Consider the following 25,661-nt stretch of genomic DNA (forward strand, 5'->3'; position numbering starts at 1 on the left):
CAGGATCATCTAGACAAGACTGCAGCAATAATTCAGACACAGCATGGGTTTGTTAAGGGAAAGTCTTGTCTGACAAATTGATGGGATATTATGATGTCATTACAAAGGAACTGGATGAAAAAAATAATTTTGATATCATATATTTGGATTTCAGGAAAGCTTTTGACACTGTTGCACATGGAAGACTATTGTACAAATTGGAGCAGAATGGTATTAAGGGTAAGTTGCTACAATGGATAAAAGGATGGTTAAGTGGGAGAATACAGAGGGTGGTAATCAATGGGTACTGCTCTTTGTGGACTAATGTTATTAGTGGAGTCCCACAGGGTTCAGTGTTGGGGCCACTATTGTTTTGAATATTTATCAATGATATTGATGAAGGTATATCAGACTTAATGTCGAAGTTTGCAGATGATACAAAGGTTGGCAGTGTAGTTAATGACAGCAATGGCAGTGTGCCACTGCAACAGGATCTAGATAATTTGTGCAGATGGGCTAAGAAGTGGCAACTGAAGTTTAACAAATGCAAAGTACTGCATATGGGTAGAAGTAACCCCAGAGACACGTACCAACTGTGTGGTACTACACTTAAGGTGTTAAAAGAAATTGTGCAGTCAGATATGAACTGGGAGTAATTGTGTAGTCAGATATGAAGTTTTTTGAGCAATGCAGACAGACTGCCAGGGCAAGTCATGGGGTTTTCTCAATGATATATAGGAATTTTGCTAGCAGGGAAAAGGAGGTGATTGTCCCTGTGTATAAGGCAATGGTCAGGCCACGCCTTGAGTACGTGTACAGGTCTGGAGGCCTCATTTTAGGAAGGATGTATATTTGCTTGAGCATGTACAGAGAAGGGCAACAAGATTGGTGAGGGGAATGAAGGGATCCTCTTGCCAAGTGAGGCTTAATTTCTGCAGATTGCAGCTGCTGGAGACTAGGCACCTGCATGGTGATCTGACTGAGGTGTATAAAGCCTTGAATGGGTTGAGCATGCTGAATTCTGATAGGATTCCTCCACTTGTTCAGATTATGAATCTTATGGGGAACAAATTCAAATTGAGGAAAGACAGATGTAGAATAGAAGTGCGGAAATTTGCCTTTAGCCAGCAGGTGGTTAATTGTTGGAACAAACTTCCATCTGTCGTTGTGGAAGTTGATAGGTTGAATAAATTTAAGGAGGAACTGGCCAGGCATTTGGAGGGAATGGTGTGATATTTCTTTTTTTTTTTTTTTTGGCATAAGCTCATACTCTTGCTTTCTTGCATCACATGCCACTTCTACTACTACTACTACTACATATCAACAGCTGTAATGCGATGGGGTGTGCCATTATCATCCATGAACACGAACTCGTGGCCAATGGCATATCGGAACAGATGCATACTGTGAAGGATTACCTCAGTACAGTAGCATGCACAGGTTAAAGTACCACCTTCCAGTATCTGGAGTTGTGTACATCCATCCCAGATAACGCCCCCCGAGACAAGAACACCTCGACTGCCATATTGATCCCTTTCAGTGACCTTTGTGGGGTGATACCGTGTGCCAACCTCTCACCAGATTAGCTGATGTCCAGAGTCACTACTGAGACTGAATCTACTGTCATCAGTAAAGAGTACCTTAAGTAAAGATTTGGTGGTTGTAACCTTTAGAAATAGTGTTGGTCCTTAAGTTTTGCACAACAGTGTATGAGCACTACCAAAACATAGTACTGTGTACAATCTGTACACAGTACTATGTTTTGAAATCTATAAGTAATTGAATCATCATAATCATCATAATTAGTCTTTGTCAATCCACTACAGAATGAAGGCCTCTCAAGCAAATTTCCAGTTCCTTCTTTTTTGTGCAATGGCCATCCACTTACTACCCACAAACTCATGAATTTATGTCCATCCCCATCGTTATCTTCCAGGTTTTCTTCTAGCTCCTCTTTGGTACCATTCTGTTATTCTCTTAGTCCATCTGCCATCATGTCTTCAAGCTATGTGTCCTGCCCAAGACCATTTAAGTTCTTTAGTTTTGATAACATTAGCATTAGTAGGGGCATATGATGCAAGAAAGCAAGCCTATAGTTCTTTAGTTTTGATAGCATTAGCATTAGTAGGGGCATATGATGCAAGAAAGCAAGCTTATGCAGCAGCATCAGCCAGAAAAAAAAAAAAAAAAAAAAACAAACAACAACTCCCATTTCACCCCTCCATTCGTTGAAATACCTCTCCAGCTGAACCTTAAATTTATTTAGACTATCAAATTCCACAGCAATAGATGGAAGTCTGTTCCACCAACCAACTACCTGCTGGCTAAAGGCAAATTTCTGCACATCTATCCTACATCTGTCTTTCCTCAATTTGAAATTATGCCCTCTCAGGTGATTATTCTGAGCAAGAGGAAGAATCCCATCGGCATTGAGCATACTCAAACCATTCAAGGCTTTATACACCTCTATCAGATCACCTCGCCGGTGCCTAGTCTCCAGACACTGTAATTTGCAAAACTTAAGCCTTTCTTTGTAAGAGCAACCCTTTGTTCCATTAGCTAATCTTGTTGCCCTTCCCTGTATTCGTTCCAGCAGTTCTACATCTTTCTTGACATGAGGCCTCCAGACCTGTATACAGTACTCAAGGTGTGGGCTGGCCATTGCCAGCCCACACCTCAGGGATAAGGAGGTGATTATTCCCTATACAAGGGAATAATCACCTCCTTATCCCTGATAGAAAAATTCCTATATATCATTAACAAGACACTATGAGCTAATCTTGCAGCCATCTGCACTGTTCAGAAAACTTCATATCTGCCTGCACAATTACCCCGAGATCCTTTTCATTCTCTACCACAGTCAGTGTAGACCACAGAGTTGATACGTTGCTCTGTGGTTACTGTCTCCCATATGTAGTACTTTATATTTGTCAATGTTGAACTTCATTTGCCACCTCTCAGCCCATCTGCTCAACTTTTCTAGATCCTGTTGCAGCAGGGTACTATCATTAGTGTCCTTAACAACCCAGCCAAATTTTGTATCGTCTGCAATTTTGGACATTAAGCTTGATATACCATCATCAATATCATTTATAAATACAGAAAACAACAATGGACCCAACACTGAACCATGAGGGACTCCACTAATAATATTAGTCCACAATGAGCAGTGTCCATTGATTACCACTCTCTGTCTTCTCCCACTCAACCATCCCTTTATCCATAGCAGCAATTTGCCTCCAATGCCACACTGCTCCAATTTGTGCAGCAGTCTTCCATGTGCAACAGTATCAAAAGCCTTTCTAAGATCCAAACATATAATATCAAAGTTATTCCCTGCATCCAGTTCTTTTGTGATTGCATCATAGTATCCAATCAAATTGGTCAGGCAAGACTTTCCCTTAACAAAACCATGCTGTGTCCGAGCTATAACTCAAGTCTTGTCTCAATGATCCTGCAATGCTTCTTTAACCAGTGCTTCCATTAATTTTCCTGGAACAGATGTTAAACTCACAGGTCTATAATTACTTATGTCAGCCTTTGATCCTCCTTTCTGAATTGGGGTCACATTTACACATCTCCAGTCTATGGGTACCTCCCCTGAGTCCAAAGAAGCTCTCATAATTATGGCTAAGGGTTTGCTTACTTCCTTTGTTGCCTCCTTTAATATAACTGGATAGATCACATCGACCGTGGGTGCCTTTTTTATGTTTATCCTCAACAATTTCTCCTCCACTTTCCTCTCAGTTATTACAAAATCATCTAGCTCACTGCCAGAGTTTACTTCACATCTGGCATTCCCCTTCCTGAAAAAATTCCTCATGTGTGAATGTAGATGCAAAATACTCATTAAGTTTGTTAGCCACCTGAGCAGGATCCTCAACTGTTGAACCATCGATATCAAGTGGTTCAATCTGATTCATCCTCTTCCTTCTAGAGTTTACACAGGTAAAGAACTCTTTTCTGTTTCTCTTTGCATCCTTTGTCAAGGATTTCTCGTAATCTGCCTTTGTCTACCTAACCTCCTTTGTGACTTGGTTACAGGCCAGCTTATATCTATCATTCGCTTCCATGTCATCCATTAATTTATATGTATCCCATGCATTTTTCTTCTCTGCCATATGTCTCAAGTGTTCATCTGACATCCATTTAGGCCTAAACCTTGTACAATATTTCTTTGTTGTATGTAAAGCCTAGTACCGTCCAAGATAAGTTCTTTGAATGCTTCCCATTTTGAATTTTCTGTTGGTAACATCATCAGTTGGTCCCACTGTATAGAATTTAAATACTGTCTCAGTCCATCGTAGTCACCTTTACGAAAGCAAAAACCCTTCCCTTTACCCCTCATGGTAGTTACCTCTTTGAGTAAATCCCACTTCAGAACACTGTGATCACTGCCACCTAGAGGTTCCTTTGTATAAGAATGTCCTTTACTTGAGTTTGCTGCCTAATCCATGAGTTTCTCTTCTTATTTAATAGTCTGATTCGTAATTTAATTTGTTCCATTCATTGCTGTATAGTTTTCAGCTTCTCTTCCATTCTTTTGGGGAGTGCCCAAGTTTTGCTTCCATAAGTCATGGTGGAGAGTATACATTGGTTCATTATTTTATATTTCAGACAAATCGGGATATTGCTCCTCAGTACATGACTATATTTCCTTAATGCTATCCATCTAACATTTATTCTTCTCTTGACTTCCAGCCATTTATCATTATTACAGCTAATGACTGGTCCCAGATAAGTATATGACTCCACCTTTTCAATTACTGTTCTTTCAATCATTATATCCCTTTCTGTGGCATACTTGTTCATCATTACTTTTGTTTTAGCCATATTCAACTTTAGTCCAAAGTCCTTACTAACTCTGCATAACTGATTAAGATTTTCCTCTATTTCTTTGGGATCATGGCTTATGATCACAATGTCACCTGCAAATCCTAAATGGTTTGGGCAGTCTCCATACACATTGACTCTGCAATTTTAGAATATTAGACTGGTTTCTGCAACCAGTCTAATCTTCTAAAAGCTTCCTCAAGGGCAGCAGTAAACAACTTTGGAGATATTGAGTCTCCTCGTCGGACACCTTTCTCAATTTTAATTTTGCTAATGTGTTTGTCTAGTCTAATAAAGGAGGTAGCATTCAAATATATTTTCTTCAAAATCATAATATATGGGTTATGTATGCCCTGTCTTTCCAGTGCCCGAAACATTGCATTATGCTGTATGGACTCAAATGCCTTTTCATAATCCACAAATGCCAGGCATAATGGTGTTTTTCATTCATTTGCTTTCTCCATTAGCTGGATATTACGTGAAGCTGATCCATAGTTGAGAATCCTGTCCTAAAGCCAGCGTGCTCTTTCGGTTGATTCTCATCAAGTATTCTTTCTAATCTGTTAGTAATGACCCTTGTAAACAACTTGTAGATAACAAGCTAATTGATTTATAATTTCCAATTTCTGATTTATCTCCTTTCTTATGCAACAAAACTATGATTGCATTATTCCCCTCCTTAGGCGTCACACCTTTTATAATGCATTTTGTGAAGAGCCTTGCCAGTTTTTTTGTGTTACGTTTCTTCCACCCAATTTTAACAACTCTACAGTAATTTCATCTTCTCCCCAGGACTCTCTGATACTTCATTTTCTTCAACGTATGTTCTACCTCATCAGGAAGAATATTGGGTATGTCTATGTGTTACTAATTTGCGATCCATCTTCCCCACTGCTAGCATCATTACCTCGCTCCTTGTATAATTTTCTATAGTAGCCTTCTGCTATTTGAATTATGCCTTCTCTGCTGTTTATAAGTACTCCTTCGCTATTCTTCAGTTTCAGTATCACTTGTCTTTCTGTATTAAATCAGCAGCTCGTGGCTACTGATTTAAGTCCTTTCTTTTCCCTTAATGCTTGTTCTACTTTTTTTGTGTTAAATCTTCTTATGTCCTCTCTGAGTCTCTTTTTAATGGCTTTGCATAACTCAGTATACTCAATTTTCTCCTTGTCAGTGTTTATTGTGCTCTTCATTTGTCGTCTTTGGTTCATCATAAAAAGTGTTTCTTGACTAATTTTTTCTTCTTTGGATTTCTTTTTCCCTATAGGTTTCTTGGGCTTTATTACTTTCAGAAAGTTGTAATATTCCTCGTTGATATCTTGGTCCTGAGCAGTCTGCAGAAGCTCAAACTTGTTCTTAAGTTCCAGTACATACTGCTTTTTCTCCTCTTCTGTTATCTCAAAGACCTTTGTATTATTTACTCAAGTCAGTTTTTTCCTTTCTTTTCTTACATCTATATCAAGTATGTATCTTACCATTCTGTGATCACTTCCAACATTTACCTTGTTCAGGACAGTAACATCATTCACGATATATCTTCTGTTAGTGAGGATGAAGTCGATTTCATTAGTTGTCCATTTGGACTCTTCCATGTCCACTTTCTGTTCACCCTTTTCTTGAAAACAAAGTGTTCATTACTGACAATTCTCAAGATTCTGCAAATTTCACAAGTCTTTCACCTCTTCCATTTCTTTTACCAATTCCAAAATTTCCTATAGTTCCCCTTTCTGCACTGTTTTGTCTCTTTCCAACCTTAGCATTGAAGTCCCCCATAATGATAGTGTAGTGGGTTTTCTGCTCATCTAGAAGACTCTCAACTTCGCTGTACATTTCTTCAACCTCTTCATCATCATGGCTCGACGTTAGTGCATAAATTATTTTAGCTTGTACCTCTTAGAAATCCTGAGTAGTAGTAGTAGTCTTGACAACCTTGTTGATGTACTTTTGAATTTCAAAATGTTGTTTTTTATATCTTTATGGACCAGAAAGTAATAGAATAGGTAACAGTAACTGCTTAATGCAATCACCAAGGTTTGCCTGGGGAATGTCATTCTCTTGTGGCAAATAGACTCAGCAGATAATTATTAGGAATCCTACTCTGAGCCAAATCACTACAGTTTCTATGTTAGTTGTCAATGGCATAAACTGAAAGGGAGTATGGTTACTCACAAGAATGGCAACTCCTCCATGGGCAGTTCAACCCAGCTCTCTCCTTCCAAATGATTGTACAGCTATGTAATACAATTGTTGGCTGGTAGTTCATGTGTGCACCCACACATTTTTATGCTCCACATTTCTCACTTTCAGTTTGTGTTTTTCCCTCCATAATTTTTTCCGCCTAGTAATTAGTATCACATGACTTTTAATGAAGAGATAAATAAGAAATAAAAAGTGCTAAATATAAATTGAATATTTTTTCTAACAATGAATAAACACAGTATGAAATTGCCACATGAAACATAAAGCCACATTCAAGGTCATGTTTTTCTAGCCACCCACCTTCTTCGAAGCAGTTAATCGAAATCGAAGGGAATCCTTTAATCCCTTCGATTTCGATTTCTCGTATACATGTAAGTCACCAGACTGAGCTCTTTCCTAAGTTTCCAGTTATTCAGAAGTGAGTTACTGACAAACTGACTTCTGTTTCCAGTTTTCCATAGTATGTATTGCCCCAATGTTTAAATTAAAAAATTATCATATTTCCCAAATGTCAAATACTGACTCTGAGCACAGGCATTGCCTGTTGTCACATTGATTAGCACAAATAACTCTCACAAGAAGACCCTGAAAATGAGTGATGCACCCAGCTTCAACAAGGAAAGCCCAGCAAGCGGCATCCTGCACACTCATGTACTAATTCCAATGCCCTCCACTCCCATCTGCTGTGGAGGAGCTGATAGCTGACCATGCAGCCCCAACCTAACTACAGATGAAGGCGAACTTAACATTCCTGATGATTCCTCTATGGTCCATGTCATGCCGATTCAGACAGAACTAGAAGAAGACTTCATTTCGCATCAGTCAAACAGATCAACTCAGCTGCCAGGTCAAAGATAATAAATATGTGGTCAAAATGGAAAAAATTTTATTTAACCTGCAAGTGGACAATGAACATTTTTAAGGCCCAGATTCACATCCTTCTGTATGAGTATAGTGGGAAACAAATGCCACAGCATCCCCGCTCATATTCCAATGTGATGAGCACCCTGACAGGGCCCTCACCAGCCACTACCAACACAACAAAGATACTTATCCAAACTTGATTATTATTCACCCCACTGAGGATAATAAACTCAAGTCCATAAAAAACAAGGTCACATGCAAGTTAACATCACAGATCAAAGCATATATATCAAGAGTGTCTGTAAGACAAGAACCCAGGGATTATCACTGAAACAGCCAGCAGGGAGGAGGCTCAAACCATTATGACATACCCTGAAGTTGCTAGCATTGGCCTGAGAGCAGTGGCTCCTCGCAATAAAAACCTCTACAGTCCTCTTTGATGTAGAGAAATCTGACCCAGGAGGAATTGGTTCAGGTTTACCAGCTTGAGATTTACCAGAACAATCTGTTGGTTTTTCTAGACAAACCGGCCATCACTCAGGAACTACTAACCGGATATACCAAAAAAGCAAGATCAAACTCCAGCTGCAACTGGATAATTGAAATGTCCCCAAGACCATGCAATATTCTAAAATCAAAAAATGGGTCTACATGGAATAGGCCACCCATAGGTTTAGCATTAGCATTAGAATTAGTAGAGGCATTTGATGCAAGAAAGCAAGCTTATGCAGCATCAGCCAAAAAAAAAATAAAATAAAAAAATAATAACCACTTCACCCCTCTGTTCGTTCGAAATACCTGTACAGCTGAGCCTTAAACTTATTTAGGCTATCAACTTCCACGACAAGGGATGGAAGTCTGTTCCACCACCCAACCACCCGCTGGCTAAAGGCAAATTTCCACACATCTATCCTACATCTGTCTTTCCTCAATATGAATTTATGCCCTCTCAGGTGATTATTCTGAGCAAGAGGGAGAATCCCATCAGCACTGAGCATGCTCAAACCAATCAAGGCTTAACCCCTATCAGATCACCACGCTGGTGCCTAGTCTCCACACACTGTAATTTGCAAAACTTAAGCCTTTATTCATAAGAGCACCCCTTTGTTCCATTCACTACTCTTGTTGCCCTTCTCTGTACTCGTTCCAGCAGCTCTACATCCTTCTTGAAATGAGGCCTCCAGGCCTGTATACAGTACTCTAGGTGTGGTCTGACCATTGCCTTAGGCGCCTCCGTAGCCAGGTGGGAAGGAGCAGCAGTGCGTAGCACACGCTTCTTGATTAGACCGGGGTTCGAGCCCGTCACCACCAAATACGGAGGATGCGGAAAGGTCAGGGAATGACCACCGCATATTCCCGGAGCAATATGGCCTTAGTTGCTAATGCTCCTAAAAACCAAAATAACAACAAATAACAATAACAACAACCATTGCCTTATACAAGGGAATAATCACCTCCTTATCCCTGCTAGACAATACACCATGAGCTACTCTTGCAGCCCGTCTGCACTGCTCAGAGAACTTCATATCTGCCTGCACAACCACCCCCAGGTCCTTTTCATTCACTACCACTGTCAGTGTAGTACCACAGAGTTGATATATTGCTTACGTTGCTTCTTTAACCAGTGCCTCCATTAATTTTCCGGGAACAGAAGTTAAACTCACAGGTCTATAATTACTTGTGTCAGTCTTTGATCCTCCTTTGTGAATTGGGGTCACATTTGCACATCTCCAGTCCATGGGTACCTCCCTGAGTCCAAGGAAGCTCTCATAATTATGGCTAAGGGTTTGCTTACTTCCTTTGTTGCCTCCTTTAATATAACTGGATAGATCCAATCCACCCCAGGTGTCTTTCTTGTGTTTATCTTCAACAATTTCTCCTCCAATTTACTCTCAGAGATTACAAGATTCTCTAGCTTACTGCCAGAGTTGAATACACCTCTGGCATTCCCCTCGCTGAATAACTCCTCATGTGTGAATGTCGATGCAAAATATTCATTTAGTTTGTTAGCTACCTGGGCAGGACCATCAACAGTTGACACATCGATATCCAGTGGACCAATCTGATTCATCCCCTTCCTTCTAGAGTTTACATAAGTAAAAAAACTCTTTGGTGTTTTTCTTTGCATCCCTTGCCAAAGATATCTCGTAATCTGCCTTCGCCTGCCTAACCTCCTTTGTAACTTGGTTACAGATCAACTTATATCTATCATAGGCTTCTGTGTCACGTGTTAATTTGTATGTATCCCATGCATTTTTCTTCTCTACCATATGTCTGATTAGTTCATCTGACATACATTTAGGCCTAAACCTTGAACAATATTTCTTGGTATGTAAAGCCTAGTAGCTTCCAAGTTAAGTTCTTTGAATGCTTCCCATTTTTAATTTGCTGTTGGTAACATCATCAGTTGGTCCCACTGCATAGAATTTAAATACTGTCTCAGTCCATCGTAGTCACCTTTATGAAAGCAATAACCCTTCCCTTTACCCCTAATGGTAGTTACCTCTTTGAGTAAATCCCACTTCAGCACACTGTGATCACTGCCACCTAGTGGTTCATTTATCTGCAGATTCTTAATGCATGAAGAATCACTACTGATAATCAAATCAAGAGTATTACTCCCTCTAGTTGCCTACCGAACATGCTGATGTAGAAAACAATCATTCAATAAATCCACAAAAGCCTTGCTAGTGTGTGAGTGACCAGTCCCCAAATTCCAGTCAATATCTGGGAAATTAAAATCCCCATTATAAGACTCTCTGATTTACTGGCCCACACTATTTCCCTGCAGTTTCTTATTATACTCATCAGAGTCATTAGGCCTACAGCACACTCCTACTCTCAATTTTGATCTCCCAATGCTTATGTCACACCAAACTGACTCGACACTGCACTGTCCAGCGATGTTGACTGGCTTCACTTCCTTGGATTTTATGTATTTCTTAACTAATAGCATAACCCCTCCTCCCTTCCTATCCTGTCTATCCTTTCTGTAGACATTGTACTCCCCAAATTCCAGTTCTGCATTCCTTATATCTGTGTGACACCATGTCTCTGAAATCCCAACAATATCTGCCTTTGATGTTTTGAGCAATACCTCAAATTCATCAAATTTATTTACTAAACTCCTAGAATTGGTGTACACGCAAGTATACATGCACCTGTTCTTTTTCTTAGCTACCCTAACACAACCCATGTGTTTACTTGTACCCCAATGATTCCCAGCAGTCTCTGAAATATCCTGCATCTTATTTTCCAGGCTGCTGCTCATTCCAATAGAAGCAGTGCAAGAATCACTTTCACCTCTGCCAGTGGCTACTGTTAATCTATTAGTCCTTGTATTCCCCAATCTAGCAGTTTTCCGACCCAACTAACACTGCCTCGATAGCATCAGCAAACATTCTTGCACCCTATCTATTTAAGTATATCCCATCCCTGTAGAAGCAGTCTCTCCTGTTAACAAGTACAGACCAGGCTGAAAAAAATTCTACCCCCTTGAGCCTTGCACAATCTTTCCAGGGCCGAATTGATCGACAGGGCTCTCATCATATACTCCCTTCTATCGCGTCTGGGCAGAATTGCAGACACTTTCAAATTCAACCCTAATTCACGGCTTTTTTTCAACAGTGACCTGTACTTCTTAAGTAATTCCACCGGTCTCCTTCTCTTAATATCATTAGTATCATCATGAGGTTCTGAGAGCACTTCCCCATTTAAGAGCCCTCACCAGTGCTTTAAGTGCCTCAAATTTGGCCATCCTCCCATACCCGTGTGCAATACTGGGGCAAACCATGACATTGCACCCAAAATGGCCAAGACTTTAAAAATTGCCTCAACAGAGAACAAACTGAAGTGTGCTTCAACTGTAAGCAGGCTAAACTTTCATCTGATCATTCAATTAGAGTTTTGTTCTGTTCCATCTTCCTCAAGGCCAAGAGAACTGTCCAGCAAAAAACTGATTATGGCACAACACCATAAACAAAACAGCTCCTGTGTTCTCAACTTCCCACAGATTAATGCACAGCACTCACATTCAGTCATTGACTAACTAAAGGTCGTTGCCAAAGAGAAAGATATTGACATACTGCTCATACAGGAACTCTATACCTGTTCTGCTAGAATACGAAGCTACCCCAGAAGTTATAGGATAATTGAGTGCCTCACTGAAACCCCCTTAGCAGCCATCACTGTCAGGAACACCTGACTCACTGTCACCAAGGTTGATTCACTACGTATCCCCACTGGTGTTTGCCTGCAGGTCTCGTCTGAACTTGGCTCACTCTATCTTATCTCTCTTCAAACAAGTTCCCACGAGAACATAAATTACACCGTTCATTACCTAAACATGGCCTTGACTTCATTCTCTCAAGCCAATATTCTGATTTCCATGGATACAAACTGCCAGTTGACATCATCACACAGCACTACTCCTGATCAGGTAGGCTCCCATCATGGGCAGCAACTCAAGAACTTCCTCCTTTATCTGCCACTAGAAGTACCCAACCAAACAAGAAATCTTGCTATTCTCTAGCACGGTATATGAAAGTACAATAGATGTGACACTTTCTACAAGATCCGTGGCACAGAACTCTGCAACTGGAAGGTTCAAGAGGTTTGCATCACATCTGACCACAGAGCCATCACCTTTGTTCTTGGCCAGATGATGGACAAGGGACAGATAATCCACGACAACATTATCCATTACAAGATTAAGAGCACTAACTGAGATCAATTCTGTGCCTCTGTTGAATGCCAACTCCCCAATGACTTCCTGACTTTGCAAGAAAACTTGACTGCTGACAAGTTTCAGGTGCTCATCTGTGATGTTTCCTCAGAAGCCTGTAATGCCACACTCAGGAAAAAAAAGCCATTCACCAATGATATTCCTTGGTGGATCTGGAAACTGAACGAATCCGATGTGTAGTGTACATGGCCAGGAAGGAATTTCAGTGAGCCAGGACCTCTCTCTCTCTCTCTCTCTCTCTCTCTCTCTCTCTCTCTCTCTCTCTCTCTCTCTCCCCCCCACCACCACCACAAGGGATTGGAATACTTCATAAAGCCTATAAGAGATAGTGCAATACCTACACCAACTTAATCAGAAAAAGAAATCAAGACACTTGGCAACCCTTGTCTCCTCCATTGACATCTCTGACCCATGGGGAGTTTACCAAACTGAGACTGAGAAGCTTCCCAGGGAGGAGATGCTCCACAGTATCATCACCCCAAATGGATTCAATCTGTGGAGAACATTCTTGATACTCTTTTTGCTGAGGATAACACCCTCTTCACTCAAGACCAGCAATGTATCTGTACGTAAAACTTCAACTATTAGCCTAGCCTTGGAAGAATTCTTCACAATTGAAGAGCTGAGAACCAGTTTAGATAGGATGAACAATAAAAGTGTCCAGGACCTCAACTTCAATGAGGTCGAGGTCCTGGGCACAATCGTCAAATTGTCTCCATCCACCCAAACCATCTTCTCAAGCTATATAACAAGTGCCTCAATGAGGAACCCTTCCTGATTCCCTCATAAGTGGAAGAATGCCAATGTGCACCTGATCCTCAAAAGTCCAGATAAACCACCACACCTATCCAGATCTTACTGCCCAATAGCATTTCTCTCTGTCTTTGAGTGTCTATTCCTACTTTGACTCACATCTCACTATAACTCCAAGATTCTGCAATCATCCAAACAGTTTGGTTTTAAAACTGGCTGCTGCACCATAGATGCAATTACACATCCTCTACTACTACTACCTACATAGTGTGCATAGTGTTAGGGTCAGGTACCACCTGTAGTTCCCACATCTGCGCTATATGAATACTGTGAAGAAATACAGTACTACTGTAAATGACAGAAAAGTGTTCTATGATGAATATATAATATTATGTTGGGTTCTATTGTGTGTCCTGGCATTTGGCTGCAGGGCCTGAGTAGAACCCACATTGCCCACACACACCACTAGGAGGTAGCCAGGCTGCCCATTTAACTCTGGCTGGTCTCCATCAGGGTCAGCTGAGTTCCTGAATGGAGTCCAATTAAAAAAAAAAAAAAAGAAAAGAAAAGAAAAAAAAAAAGGTAGTGTGGCAGCAAAGGGTGTAGGGAAGAAAGCATTAGTATTAGCAAAGGCACATGATGCAAGAAAGCAAGCTTATATAGCATCAGTCAAAAAAAAAAAAAAAAACCCTTATTTCACCCATCCATTTGCTCCAAATGTTTGTCAAGTTCTGCCTTGAATCTATTTAAGCTATCAATAACAGATGGAAGTTTATTCCAGCAATCAACCGCCTGCTGGCTAAAGGCAAATTTTGGAACATCTATCCTACAACCGCCTTTCCTCAATTTGAATTTATGCCCTCTCAGGTGATTATTCTGAGCAAGAGGAAGAATCCCATCAGCATTGAGCATGATCAAACCATTCAAGGCTTTATACATATCAATCAGATCACTTCACAGGAGCCTAGTCTCCAGACATTGTAATTTGCAAAGCTTAAGCCTTTCTTCGTAAGAGCAACCCTTTGTTGCATTCACTAATCTTGTTGCCCTTCTCTGTACTCGTTCCAAGAGCTCTACATTCTTCTTAAAATGAGGCCTCCAGACCTGTATACAGTACTCAAGGTGTGGCCTGACCATTGCCTTATACAAGGGGATAAGCACCTCCTTATCCCTGCCAGAAAAATTCCTGTATGTCATTGACAAGACACCATGAGCTACTCTTGCAGACCATCTGCACTTCAGAAAACTTCATATCTGTCTGCACAATTACCCCACGTCCTTTTCATTTTCTACCACTGTCAGTGTAGTACCACAGAGTTGATACGTTACTTTGGGATTACTGCTTCCTATATGCAGTACTTTACATTTGTCAATGTTAAACTTCATTTGCCACCTCTCAGCCCATCTGCTCAACTTTTCTAGATCCTGTTGCAGCAGCGTCATTAGTGCCATTAACAACCCTGCCAACCTTTCTACCGTCTGCAAACTTGGATATTAAGCCTGATATACCATCATCAATATCATTTATAAATACAGAAAACAACAATGGACCCAAAACTGCACCCTGAGGGACTCCACTAATAACATTAGTCCAAGAAGAGCAGTGTCCATTGATTACCACTCTTTGTCTTTTCCCACTCAATCATCCCTTTATCCATAGCAGCAATTTGCCGCCAATGCCCCACTGCTCCAATTTGTGCAGCTTTTTTTTCATCAGTGACCTGTACTTGTTAAGTAATTCTGTCGGTCTCCTACTCTTAATATCATTAGTGCCAACGTGTACAACAATATCACAGTTTGTGCCTTTAAAAGATGATATCTGCTCTACGTCATCAACCTTTGCCACTGGCAGACATTCCATCTATCCTTTTTGCACAATATGTTTCCCGTTTCCCTGACAATAGAGTCACCTACAACAACTAGTTCCTTTGGGACCAGTGCATTCTGCCTTGGGGGTTGCCACTGTGTTGTGTGATGTTCAAGTGTAAACTCTGGCACTGATGTGGGCAGCTGAGAGCTTGATGGGCCCCTCAATTTAAATCCTTTGAGGGCATCCACCCAGTCCTTCAAGCTCTCATATAAGCCCATAACAATGCTGAGTTGGTGCCTGATTTCCTCACACTCCTTACATCATGCACACACAAAGACATTCCCCTTGGCAATATCATGTCCTGTTCCTGATTATCCACAAACATCAAACAAGCAGTGCATTTCAATATACTGTGATTCAGAGGACAAGCACCCCCCCCCCTCAGCTCTACCCTGAGCTACAGCACTTCCATTAGTTTGAGCCTTTTGCTTTGCTGCTCTGGTCTGAGTCATGATTTCTATTCAAGTTCAGTAAAATTCCAATACAAAATATAACCCTAAACTTATAATCCAATACAGTTATAACACTATATATATCTGTATTTTGGTATTGAATATTATCTCCAAGTTACATTATATGTATTAATTTATGATGTTACGTTTGTAAAAACTAGGTTGCTATATTTATTTAGTTAAAAAAAGTACAATTCAATTGACAATAAAATTTAATAAGATTAATAAATTTTACTTCTTAATTGATACTACTATACTCGCTATCTAGTTTTCCGTTAAACCTTATGCTATCTAGTTCAGTGCACACGTTGTATTGTATAACAATGATGGCAGTTACAAATGGTTAATATACAGACACAAGGTATTATTTACTTTCCAAATCGCGCTATCTAAATTAAAAATAAACCATGGAGCTTGACCAGGTCTATAAGCTACTTATAGAAAATAATTTAATCTAACAATTAAGTCAATAAAGTGGCTAAGTATAATTAAAAACCTAGCATTCGCGGGAGCTGCAAAACTTGTCAAACACGTGGATTTGATACCTTTACCGACACTAAGTAATAACCTACAAAATCTCTATCTAAATTCAAATTAAACTAAAGTATTGTTACTAGGAATATAAAGCAACTCTAAAAAATAAATTAATTCTTGACCATCAGCAATAAAAAAGCAAAAACTTCTCTATTAGCTGGAGCCGTAAAAACTTCGCCTGTTCACGTGTACTCTTGCACCCACACGAAAGGGGGGGGGATAAGAGTAAGGGAATGTAGGTGAAGGCAGTCCCTAAGTTGACAGTGGAGCATTTGCCCCCATCAAGCAAAAAAGGGGAAGGGATAACCCTTCCTCCTTTTCAACATAAGTGGTATAGACCACTGGAACCTATCCAATCATGTGGCTGGTTAAGCAGGTAATCCTACCCTGGATATTCCAGGGTTAGCAAGTTGATGTTGGTAAAAAGGTCAAGTAGAGATTTAATTTCTGATTTGGGCAAAGATCCTCATGGGTTTGTATCCCCAGCTTGAGTTGGTCGTAGAGTCCTGCGCCTATCAAAGAGGTTCTGTGCATACTCCGTTAGTAATTTGTAGTGTTGTTCGTCAGAAACGAACAAGTACTCCTGTCCTTGGGGTATATGTTGGAATCCGGTATATAGTATTCCTCAAAAATCATCATAAATCGGGAAGTTATAAATAAGATGGTCCCAATCTTCCATTTCTCCACATATACAATAGGGATTATTGATGATTCCCAAGGTAGTCAACTTATGATTAACAGAGCTGTGTCCAGTTATAATATATGTACAATAGAGGCCAGGAGAGAACCAAGGAAGCAACTTCGGATAAACAAGTTTGATGTCCGGGATGAATTCCTTAGTTATAAGGCCCTTGTCCGTCTCTTCACATCTTGTCTTCCATATTTGTAGTAGCATGGCAGCTAGTTTCTTCTTTTCTTGCTTACAGTCGATAGTATGTCCAAAGATGGTAGACTACTACCTGCAATGAGAAGTACCTCTTAGCAATCACCATTGACATCTGTGGCATTCTCAATCATCACTGGTGGCCATCCATACTCAAGTACCTTCACTAGGCTCAGCTCCCTAGCAATCTTTACTCCTGCATCAAGCACTACCTCCAAGGTAGAACTATGTTACAATTGCCTACCAACAGACTACCCTACACATCACCAGAGGCTCTCCACAAGGCTCTGTTCTGAGTCCCTTCCTATTGTTCATTGTTGAGGATAACACCCCTCTTCACATCAAAGTCAGATACTTTTGGGATATCAGAGACGTGATGTCACACAAATATAGGGAATGCAGAATTGGAATTTTGGGAGTACTATGTATACAGAAAGGATAAACAGGACAGGGAGGAGAGATTATGCTGTTAGTTAGGTAACACATAAAATTGAAGGCAGTACATCCAGTTTATATGAGTGGACAGTGCAATATTAAGTGAGTTTGGTGAAGGGTTTTTGCTTTCATAAAGGTTAATTTGGTGGTCTCAGACCATTTTTAAATTCTATACCATGGAACCATCTGATGAGGTTACCAACAGCCTTTCACATAAGCACTGGGAACTAAAAATGAGAGTAGGAGCATGTACAAAGACTTCAAAGGCTACGATAGGCCTAATGACTGTGATGAGTACAACGAAAAACTGTGCAGAGAAATAGAGTGGGCCAGTAAACCAGAATGCCTTATAATAGGAAATTTTAACTTCCCAGATTGTGACTGGAATTTGTGGGTTGGTCACTCACAACTAGCAGGACTTTTGTAGATTTATTAGATCACTATTTTCTACAGCAGCATGTTCGAGAAGCAACCAGAGGGAGTAATACTCTTGATCTGATTATCAGCAGTGGCTATTGATGCATTAAGAATCAAATAAAGGAACCACTAGTTGGCAGTGATCACAATGTACTGATATAAGATTTACTTAAACATATAATTACCATCACTAGTAAAGGGAAGGGTTTTTGCTTTCATAAAGGTGACTACAGTGGTCTAAGAGATTTTTTAAGTTCTATACAGTTAGACCAACTGATGATGTTACCAACAGCCCTTGATCACCCTATGATCACCCTTTGATGAATAACAACACCTTTGTTCACCCTATTTTGAACAAATCATTTCTTCCAAATTTAAAACACTTTCATCCAAATTATTGTCACTTGAGATGAGTGTTCAGTGTTTCAGTGCAACCCACAAACGCGTGATCAAAACAATTCTGATCATATTTTTCGAAAAACAGCGTGTGATTCACAGGAACAAGTACCTGAATGCTGTATTCTACATACAAGTTTTTCAAAGACTACTCAAGTGCATTTCCTGAGTGGGGACAAAATCTAGAGAATGGCAGATGATTGTTGTCACACAATAATGCCCTTGCCCATTCCAAACTTGCTGTGAAGACATTTTTTTTGATAAAAAAATGGACTTGCAGCTGGTTCTTGTTCCATGACAATACCCTTCCATTCCGCACTTATTGCAAAAACATTTCTGATGAAACATGATATTATACAGATCAATCATCCACCGTACTCTCCTGTTTTGGATTAGCAGTCTTCTACCTTTTTTTCCTCAAGGTGAAAACTGCCCTCAAAGAAAAGAGATTTCCCGACGTTGAGGATATAAAGATAAACATAACTGCCAAACTGAATATCATCACTTTGAATACCTTCACTGACTCTTTTCAGAAACTTTTAGAATGATGTAATACCCCAGGGGCTCACATCTGGTGAGTATGGGCTTGGCACACCCAGGATCCTGAGCTGGATATCATCATTCTTCTCTTTCTCGGTGATTCCATTCTCTCTCTCTCTCTCTCTCTCTCTCTCTCTCTCTCTCTCTCTCTCTCTCTCGGTAACTCAGAAATTTTTTGTGGTTGGTGCAGCATAAGCCTCAGGCTTCCTTGCACCATATGGCTAATAATAATAATAAGTGCATTGAATCAGGTGGTGCTTACTTGGAATAAAAATTTTTGATCTCTTTCACTTTGTGTTCTTTTTATTGCACCAGTCTATTAACTTTATTGTGAAACTTCGCATTTTGAAATTCTTCAATGTAATATCAACAAATTATGTTTACGTACAGATCTTCTTGAAACTTTACATAGACATGCTGTCATCTATCAATATTATTTATAAGTAACAATAGTAATTTTGATATTTACAATAGTTCCAAAAATAAATGTAGGCGGGTATACTTTTTCAACAAGATTTGTTACAAAGCTGGCTTACACAAACAAAAATTGATAAAAATTCTCTGAAATCTTGATCCAGACGTTTATGAAACTGCATGAAATAATACCTATATAAACACAAGACTATAATACTGCTAAAGAACAAAAAATAATAATGACAAGTTTATAAAATTTTATGATGTTTTTTATAAAGTTCGATATTGATTTTATTTTGAACAATTATCCTCTCCTCTAATTTTAGTCTAAGTAAGAAAAAACTAATATTTAAAAGCATTTATATATATAGTGTATTGTTTTTTTTTTTTTTTTTCATGTTTTGACTATGAATACCTTTATTGTTGTAAGTACTGTTTTTATTACTAAACTGCTTTTTACTGAAATTTAAATGGCAGTCATTCTTTTACAGAAAAATTTTACAGCTGATTACTTAAAATTCAAAAATATTTTTTTCTGTGGAAGTTGAAAAAGATATCATTTAACCTGGAAACATGGGAAAGAAGTGTTAACTCAATCAAACTGAAGATACTACTGTCTTAATTAACATCTAGCAAAAGGTTTAGCATTATACTACGCAACATCTTCTACCAAACAATTTTAAGACATTTATCTATCTCTAGCCTCTCCGGTACCACTGATCACTTTTGTTGATGTTGTATTTATTTTAATTCAAAAGTATTTAATGCTTTCACTAGCCACAATTGGCTAGAAAAATGCATACCTTTGAGAAGAGGATTCAAAGGAATAATGGTCTTTTGTCCATGGACTGAAAGATGAAAGTTTGCCGGAAGAAACAATTTTGGAAATGAGCAGGGATTCATGTATTAGACGAGAGGAGTAGAGGAGTTTACAAAAAATCATGAATACAATCGTTAATCATATTTAGCAGTCACCTGAGCTGGAACCACAGCCCATTCAAGAGCATGGGTAGCTGCACTCTCGCTCATGACCACTCAGTTACGTCAGGTCATGTCAGAGTATAAAAAAGAAAAACAAGAGCCTGGAGCAATATCTTCTATGTTCAAACTATTTTTTAGAAGGTACTACTGAATACAAGTGGAGCCTCTCCATTGTAACATAAAATTTCCTATTCATTTGAGTTTATAGAACGATCAAATATTTCAAATTTTGAATCTTTTGTATGTTTTTTTTTTTTTTCCTCCTCCTCAAAAAAAAAAACAGATGAAAGCTCACCATTCCTAGAACTGAACTATTAAAAACTGAAAGTAGTGAACTATTAAAAACAAAAAAACACTTAATAAATATAAATAAAGTATATAATTTTTAAAAGAACTTGCCCACTGGTTCCTCAAAACTGCCATGCTTGTTCCTACTACGTCCAAAGCCAATCTTATATAAATGATCTTCCATTCTTTTTCTTGCTCTTAAAAATGTAAGACTCATGTGGCTAGATGATTTATGACTTAACCTTGGAGTTCGATTAACAAAGCTAATTCCACGAGACAATTTAGTTCCAGTATAGCACTCCAGTGGCAATGGAGATGTGCTTCCATCATCATCATGTTTACCTTCAGACTTTAAGTGGTCTCCTTTTAACCAACCAACTGCATTTAGAGTACAACAACATAAGAAAAAATTTAAAAATCTTTATCAATAGTAATTTAAAAAAATTCTATATATAAATATTAAGAAGATTTTTATTAATGTTACAGAATAAAAAGTGTAATTCTATCTGTTAAAGTTTTACATGATGAGAGATGAATGCCACCATGAAAATAATGTTGTACAACCTTCTTGCAACATGGCAATTTTATCCTGTGAGATGCAAATCCTATTTTCATTAATTACATACTAATGATGAATTTAAAGATTTTATAACCTTTTTTTTAATTAGAAATTTCAAATATCACTTGGCATTTCTCATCACCATGTCACTAGGATTTTCCAAACAATTATCAGAAACATCACATATCCATGATTATTATAGAAGTATGATATGACAGAATTGATATGATAGAAGATTATGACAGAAGCATGATTATGATAGAAGATTATGATAGAAGCATGATTATGATTATGATAGAAATATCACATATGCATGATCATGATTATGTAAAAAAATAAGTTTAATTAAACTAAATGTTTAAAGATGTGTTTACTTTTTCCTTTGCTTTATTGAGGTTTCCTTTATCTTCAGAGGAAGTATAAAAACAAAGTAACATAACTATTATTAATACTAATATGAAGGATAATAGGAGCAAAAAATGCTAACAGTTTGAAAGCAAGAAATAATAACTGACTAAACAGTAATGCACAATTCTAGCACTCTACAGAAGTGATGTTGCTGGCAGGTAGACAGGTGGCAAAGAACGCCCATGGTGTCCGATCGAACATTTGCTAGTAGAGATAAGAATGTCATAATCCCATTGTAAAAGGCTATTATTAGACCACACTTGGAATACTGTGTTCAAGTATGGAGACCACACCTAAAAAAAGACATTGAGCTTCTTGAAAGAGTCCAAAGACCGGTAACTCACCTGGTGAAATTGGCAAAAACTTTCCACTCCATTTGAGGAAAGACTACGAATGTGTGGGTTGCAGAGCTTCAAAACTAGGCACCTTAGAGGAGACTTGATTGGTGTGTTTAAGGCTCTGAGAGGCATAAGTAAAATGAATGTGGACGAAATGTCATGGTTATAAGCAATTCTAGAACTAGGGGTCATAAATTCAAGTTATGGTGGTGGGGGATGTTTAGAGTGGATTGCAGGAAGCGTTATTTTAGCCAGCGAGTTATAAATTGCTTGAATAAGTTACCTATATAGGTAACAAAGCTTGGCAAAATTCAAAGGTCAGTTGGATAGTTACCTAAGAGAGGAGGGAAATGCATAGGTTGTCTAGTTCCTTTTTCTTTTATTAATTTTTTTTAATTTTCTTCTTCTTATTATTATTTTTTATTATTTTTTTTTTTTCCTTTTTTGGCTGGTGCAGCATAAGCCATAGGCTCCTTGTACCATGTGGCCACTCCTAATACTAATACTAAATGTTAAGGTCCACATGACGTTTATACAACTACTCTTAAGACCAACAATGCTCAAAGACTATCTCCTCCTTTGTATCACTCTTATACTGCTTTAAAAACTTCCATCTAATTAACCATCCCCTATGCATTCAATCCATGACAATTCATTGATGGTAATTTACTTTGACTTATATTACTCATCTGTGGATAAACAGTTCAGAGAAACTCAAGCACTTCCTCTCAACATTTCTAAGGCATTCAATCAAGTGTGATTTAAATAAAGTTACAACTTTATAATTTAATTTAAGTAATATTAGCAGAGATATAAAAAACACAAAGGGGCGATGGTAAAGAAAGCCAACACGAGAATGACAAGAAATGTTGAATAACTTACGTGGAAAATTAGTTTCCCAATACTTCTGGAGTAGAAGTCGAGAAAGATATATTGATTGACAGGTAGGCGTGGAAAATGATGTGCTTCTGAGTGCCACTAAAGTGATACTAGACATTGGTTTAGTATCACTTTAGTGGCACTCAGTAGCACTAATGGTCATTTACCTCAATGGTAACTTGCCCTAATGAATGCTTTCCATACTGGTGAAAAAAGGTCAGGTTATCTCCACTTGAATTCCATGGTTACCCCTTTTTTCTTTAGAATCATGGGTGATCTAGTGCATAAACTGTTTATTAACAAAATATTAATTTTTTTATTACTGTACTTTTATTTTTAAAGACACTTGTGCGAATACACACATATCACGATGTCAATCAACACCTCAATAGCTATTCACTATATATATAAAAAGAATCTTTCTTTCTTTTCCTATTATTTCCTAACCTAACGTTTAAGGTTAGGTTATGAAATATAAAGAAACCTCTTCTATTATTTCCTAACCTACCATTTAAGGTCAGGCTATGAAATATAATGAAAAATAAAGAAACCTTTTCCTTTCTTTCGTAACCAAACCTAAATCAACAATATAGTAAAAACACTCATGAACTCCAAAAATCTGCTTTTAATAATGAGAAAAAAATATAATAAAGAACAAAAAAAAAAAATGAATGGAATGAAATTTTTATTAATTTAATTTTTATCAAAAAATCAACCAACGTTTTATTTTCCATACAAATTTCTTCCATCTTTAAAAGATTCATCGCTACTATTACCTGTTTACCTTTCATCACAAAACTACTATGCACTGTTCTTTACTCATAAATACACATTATAATGCCAACCAATGACTACACAGTAGCTTGTCCTCTATTGCACCCACCACCAATCATTTCATTGTTTGCCACGCCTACCAGTCAATCAATATATCCTTCTCGATTTCAGCTCCAGACCGTTAACACCTACCGTCTGTTTACCGAATGAGCAGCGCTAGAGTCCGGTGTCAGGAATCTAATTTTCTGCGTAGGTTATACGATGTTTCTCTTTGTTCTCGTGTTGGCTTTCTTTACCTTAGCCCACAAACGATCTCTTTGTGTGCATGTCCCATGCAAAGAGTGAAGAAATTAGGCATGCCCCAGCATTCTGATAAGTGTGTTTATCAGAGATAGAATAACGGGGTGGGGAGAAAAGGGAAAAAAATATATGCCACTGTAGATGAGAACACGTCATCTTTTAAGGGCAAGAATGTAGTGATATTGTACACATTGGCACTAATGATATTAAGAGCAGGAGATAGGAGGACTTTGCAAGTATCGGACAACATTGGGAAAAAGTTATGATTAAATTTGAAATGACTGCAATTCTGCAAAAACACATAAGAGGGAGTAAACGTTGACAGCTCTGGAGAAACTATACTGAGTAGAATTTTTCTCAGCATTGTCTGTACTTGTTAACAGGAGATACTGTTTTTACAAGGATAGGATACACTTCAAGATAAAAGTTGCAAGGATATTTTTACAAGAATAAGATACACTTATAGATATGAGTTACAAGGATATTTGCTGATGCAATCCGGACAATGTTAGGTGGGTTGGAAAACTACCAGCTAAAAGGTTAACTAGGGCTGCAGACAGGGGTAAAAGTGATTTGTACACTGCCCTTATTGGAATATGCATCAGCTTGGAAAACAATGTGTCAGAGATCCAAGCCCTGTATGGATCATTAAGGAACATGTAAAGACATGGACTGTATTAGAGAAACTAAGAAAATGAAGAGGTGCACGTATACTTGCAAATACACTAATGCTAAAAGCAGAGTAAATAAATTTTAAGAATTAGAAATACAGATAAAATCATCAAATGCAAACTGTAGAGATACCAGAAACATGAGTTTCTGGTATCTCAAATAAACAAACCCAAATAAACAAACAAACTCTAAGGGTTTGTTTGTTTATTTGGGTTTTAGGAGCATTACCAACTAAGGCCATTTCGAGGGTACAGCTATAAAACGGTGTTCGCAGGCCGGCCGCTAGTTAGTACACTGGACCTATTGATAACTCTCTAGGAGGCTTCTGGATCAGCTAATGTATAATCTTGCTACCTCTACTCTGCCAGATAGTGATTGGAGGGAGCCCGAGTAGTGTGTATGCGGGAAGCATTGTCGAGGCGACGTTATGTCAAGGATCTGCGTATATTCTTACCACGTGTATGCCATATCCAAAAATTTCATTACTACATACAGCATGTCCCACCCACTTTTTCTTACCATTGAATACACCATGAATTGTCAAACTAATAGAGCAAGCTTATCTGCGAAAAGATCTAAACCTCCCAAGCACTTCCTAATTCATTTCACAAATATACATGGTCTCAGTTCTAATCTCAACGATGTCCATTTCCACTTGCAGACTGCCAAACCCCATGTACTTTTTCTGACAGAATCTCAGTTATTGGTTGATTCAACTACTGCTCATCTCAGATGCCCAAATTATTCGCTGTATGATTCCTTTCGCCTCAAAGGTGATACTTGTGCATATGTCTGTTCTGATATTCCCGGTTAGAGACTTGGCAATTTGGAATCTCCTCTCTTTGATCTTCTCTGGCTTAAAATCTTTCTACCTCATTGTTTCAAATTCATCTGTTGTCTCTACCATTCTCCCAACTCCATTAATCACTTGGAGCTCTTTGACTTCCTCTCTTTACAACTTGACTTTCTCCAGTCCAACTTTCCTAACAGTGAGGTAATTTTCCTTGGTGATTTTAATGATCACAACCCCAGCTGGCTTTCGTTTTCTAGTCACACCGAGCCAGCAGGTCGAGATGCTGAGGCTTTTGCAATTACTAATGACCTAGCACAGATTGTTCATTTACTTACAAGAATACCAGACACTCCTAA

The 25,661-nt window shown here is 38.5% G+C and overlaps 1 protein-coding gene across 1 annotated transcript in view; it reads right to left on the reverse strand.

Moving 5' to 3' along the window:
* Positions 1-25,661, reverse strand: part of unc80 (unc80, NALCN channel complex subunit) — a 1,843,891-nt gene that overhangs the window by 1,334,646 nt on the left and 483,584 nt on the right. Inside the window, exon 19 of the mRNA XM_090378420.1 lies at positions 20,694-20,960. Within this exon, the coding sequence (XP_090234546.1) occupies positions 20,694-20,960 (267 nt within the window). The remainder of the gene's footprint in view (positions 1-20,693; positions 20,961-25,661) is intronic.

This window comes from Mastigoproctus giganteus, chromosome 7 (assembly GCF_048544385.1).
Source record: "Mastigoproctus giganteus isolate SK-2022 chromosome 7, ASM4854438v1, whole genome shotgun sequence".
Classification (NCBI taxonomy): domain Eukaryota; kingdom Metazoa; phylum Arthropoda; class Arachnida; order Uropygi; family Thelyphonidae; genus Mastigoproctus; species Mastigoproctus giganteus.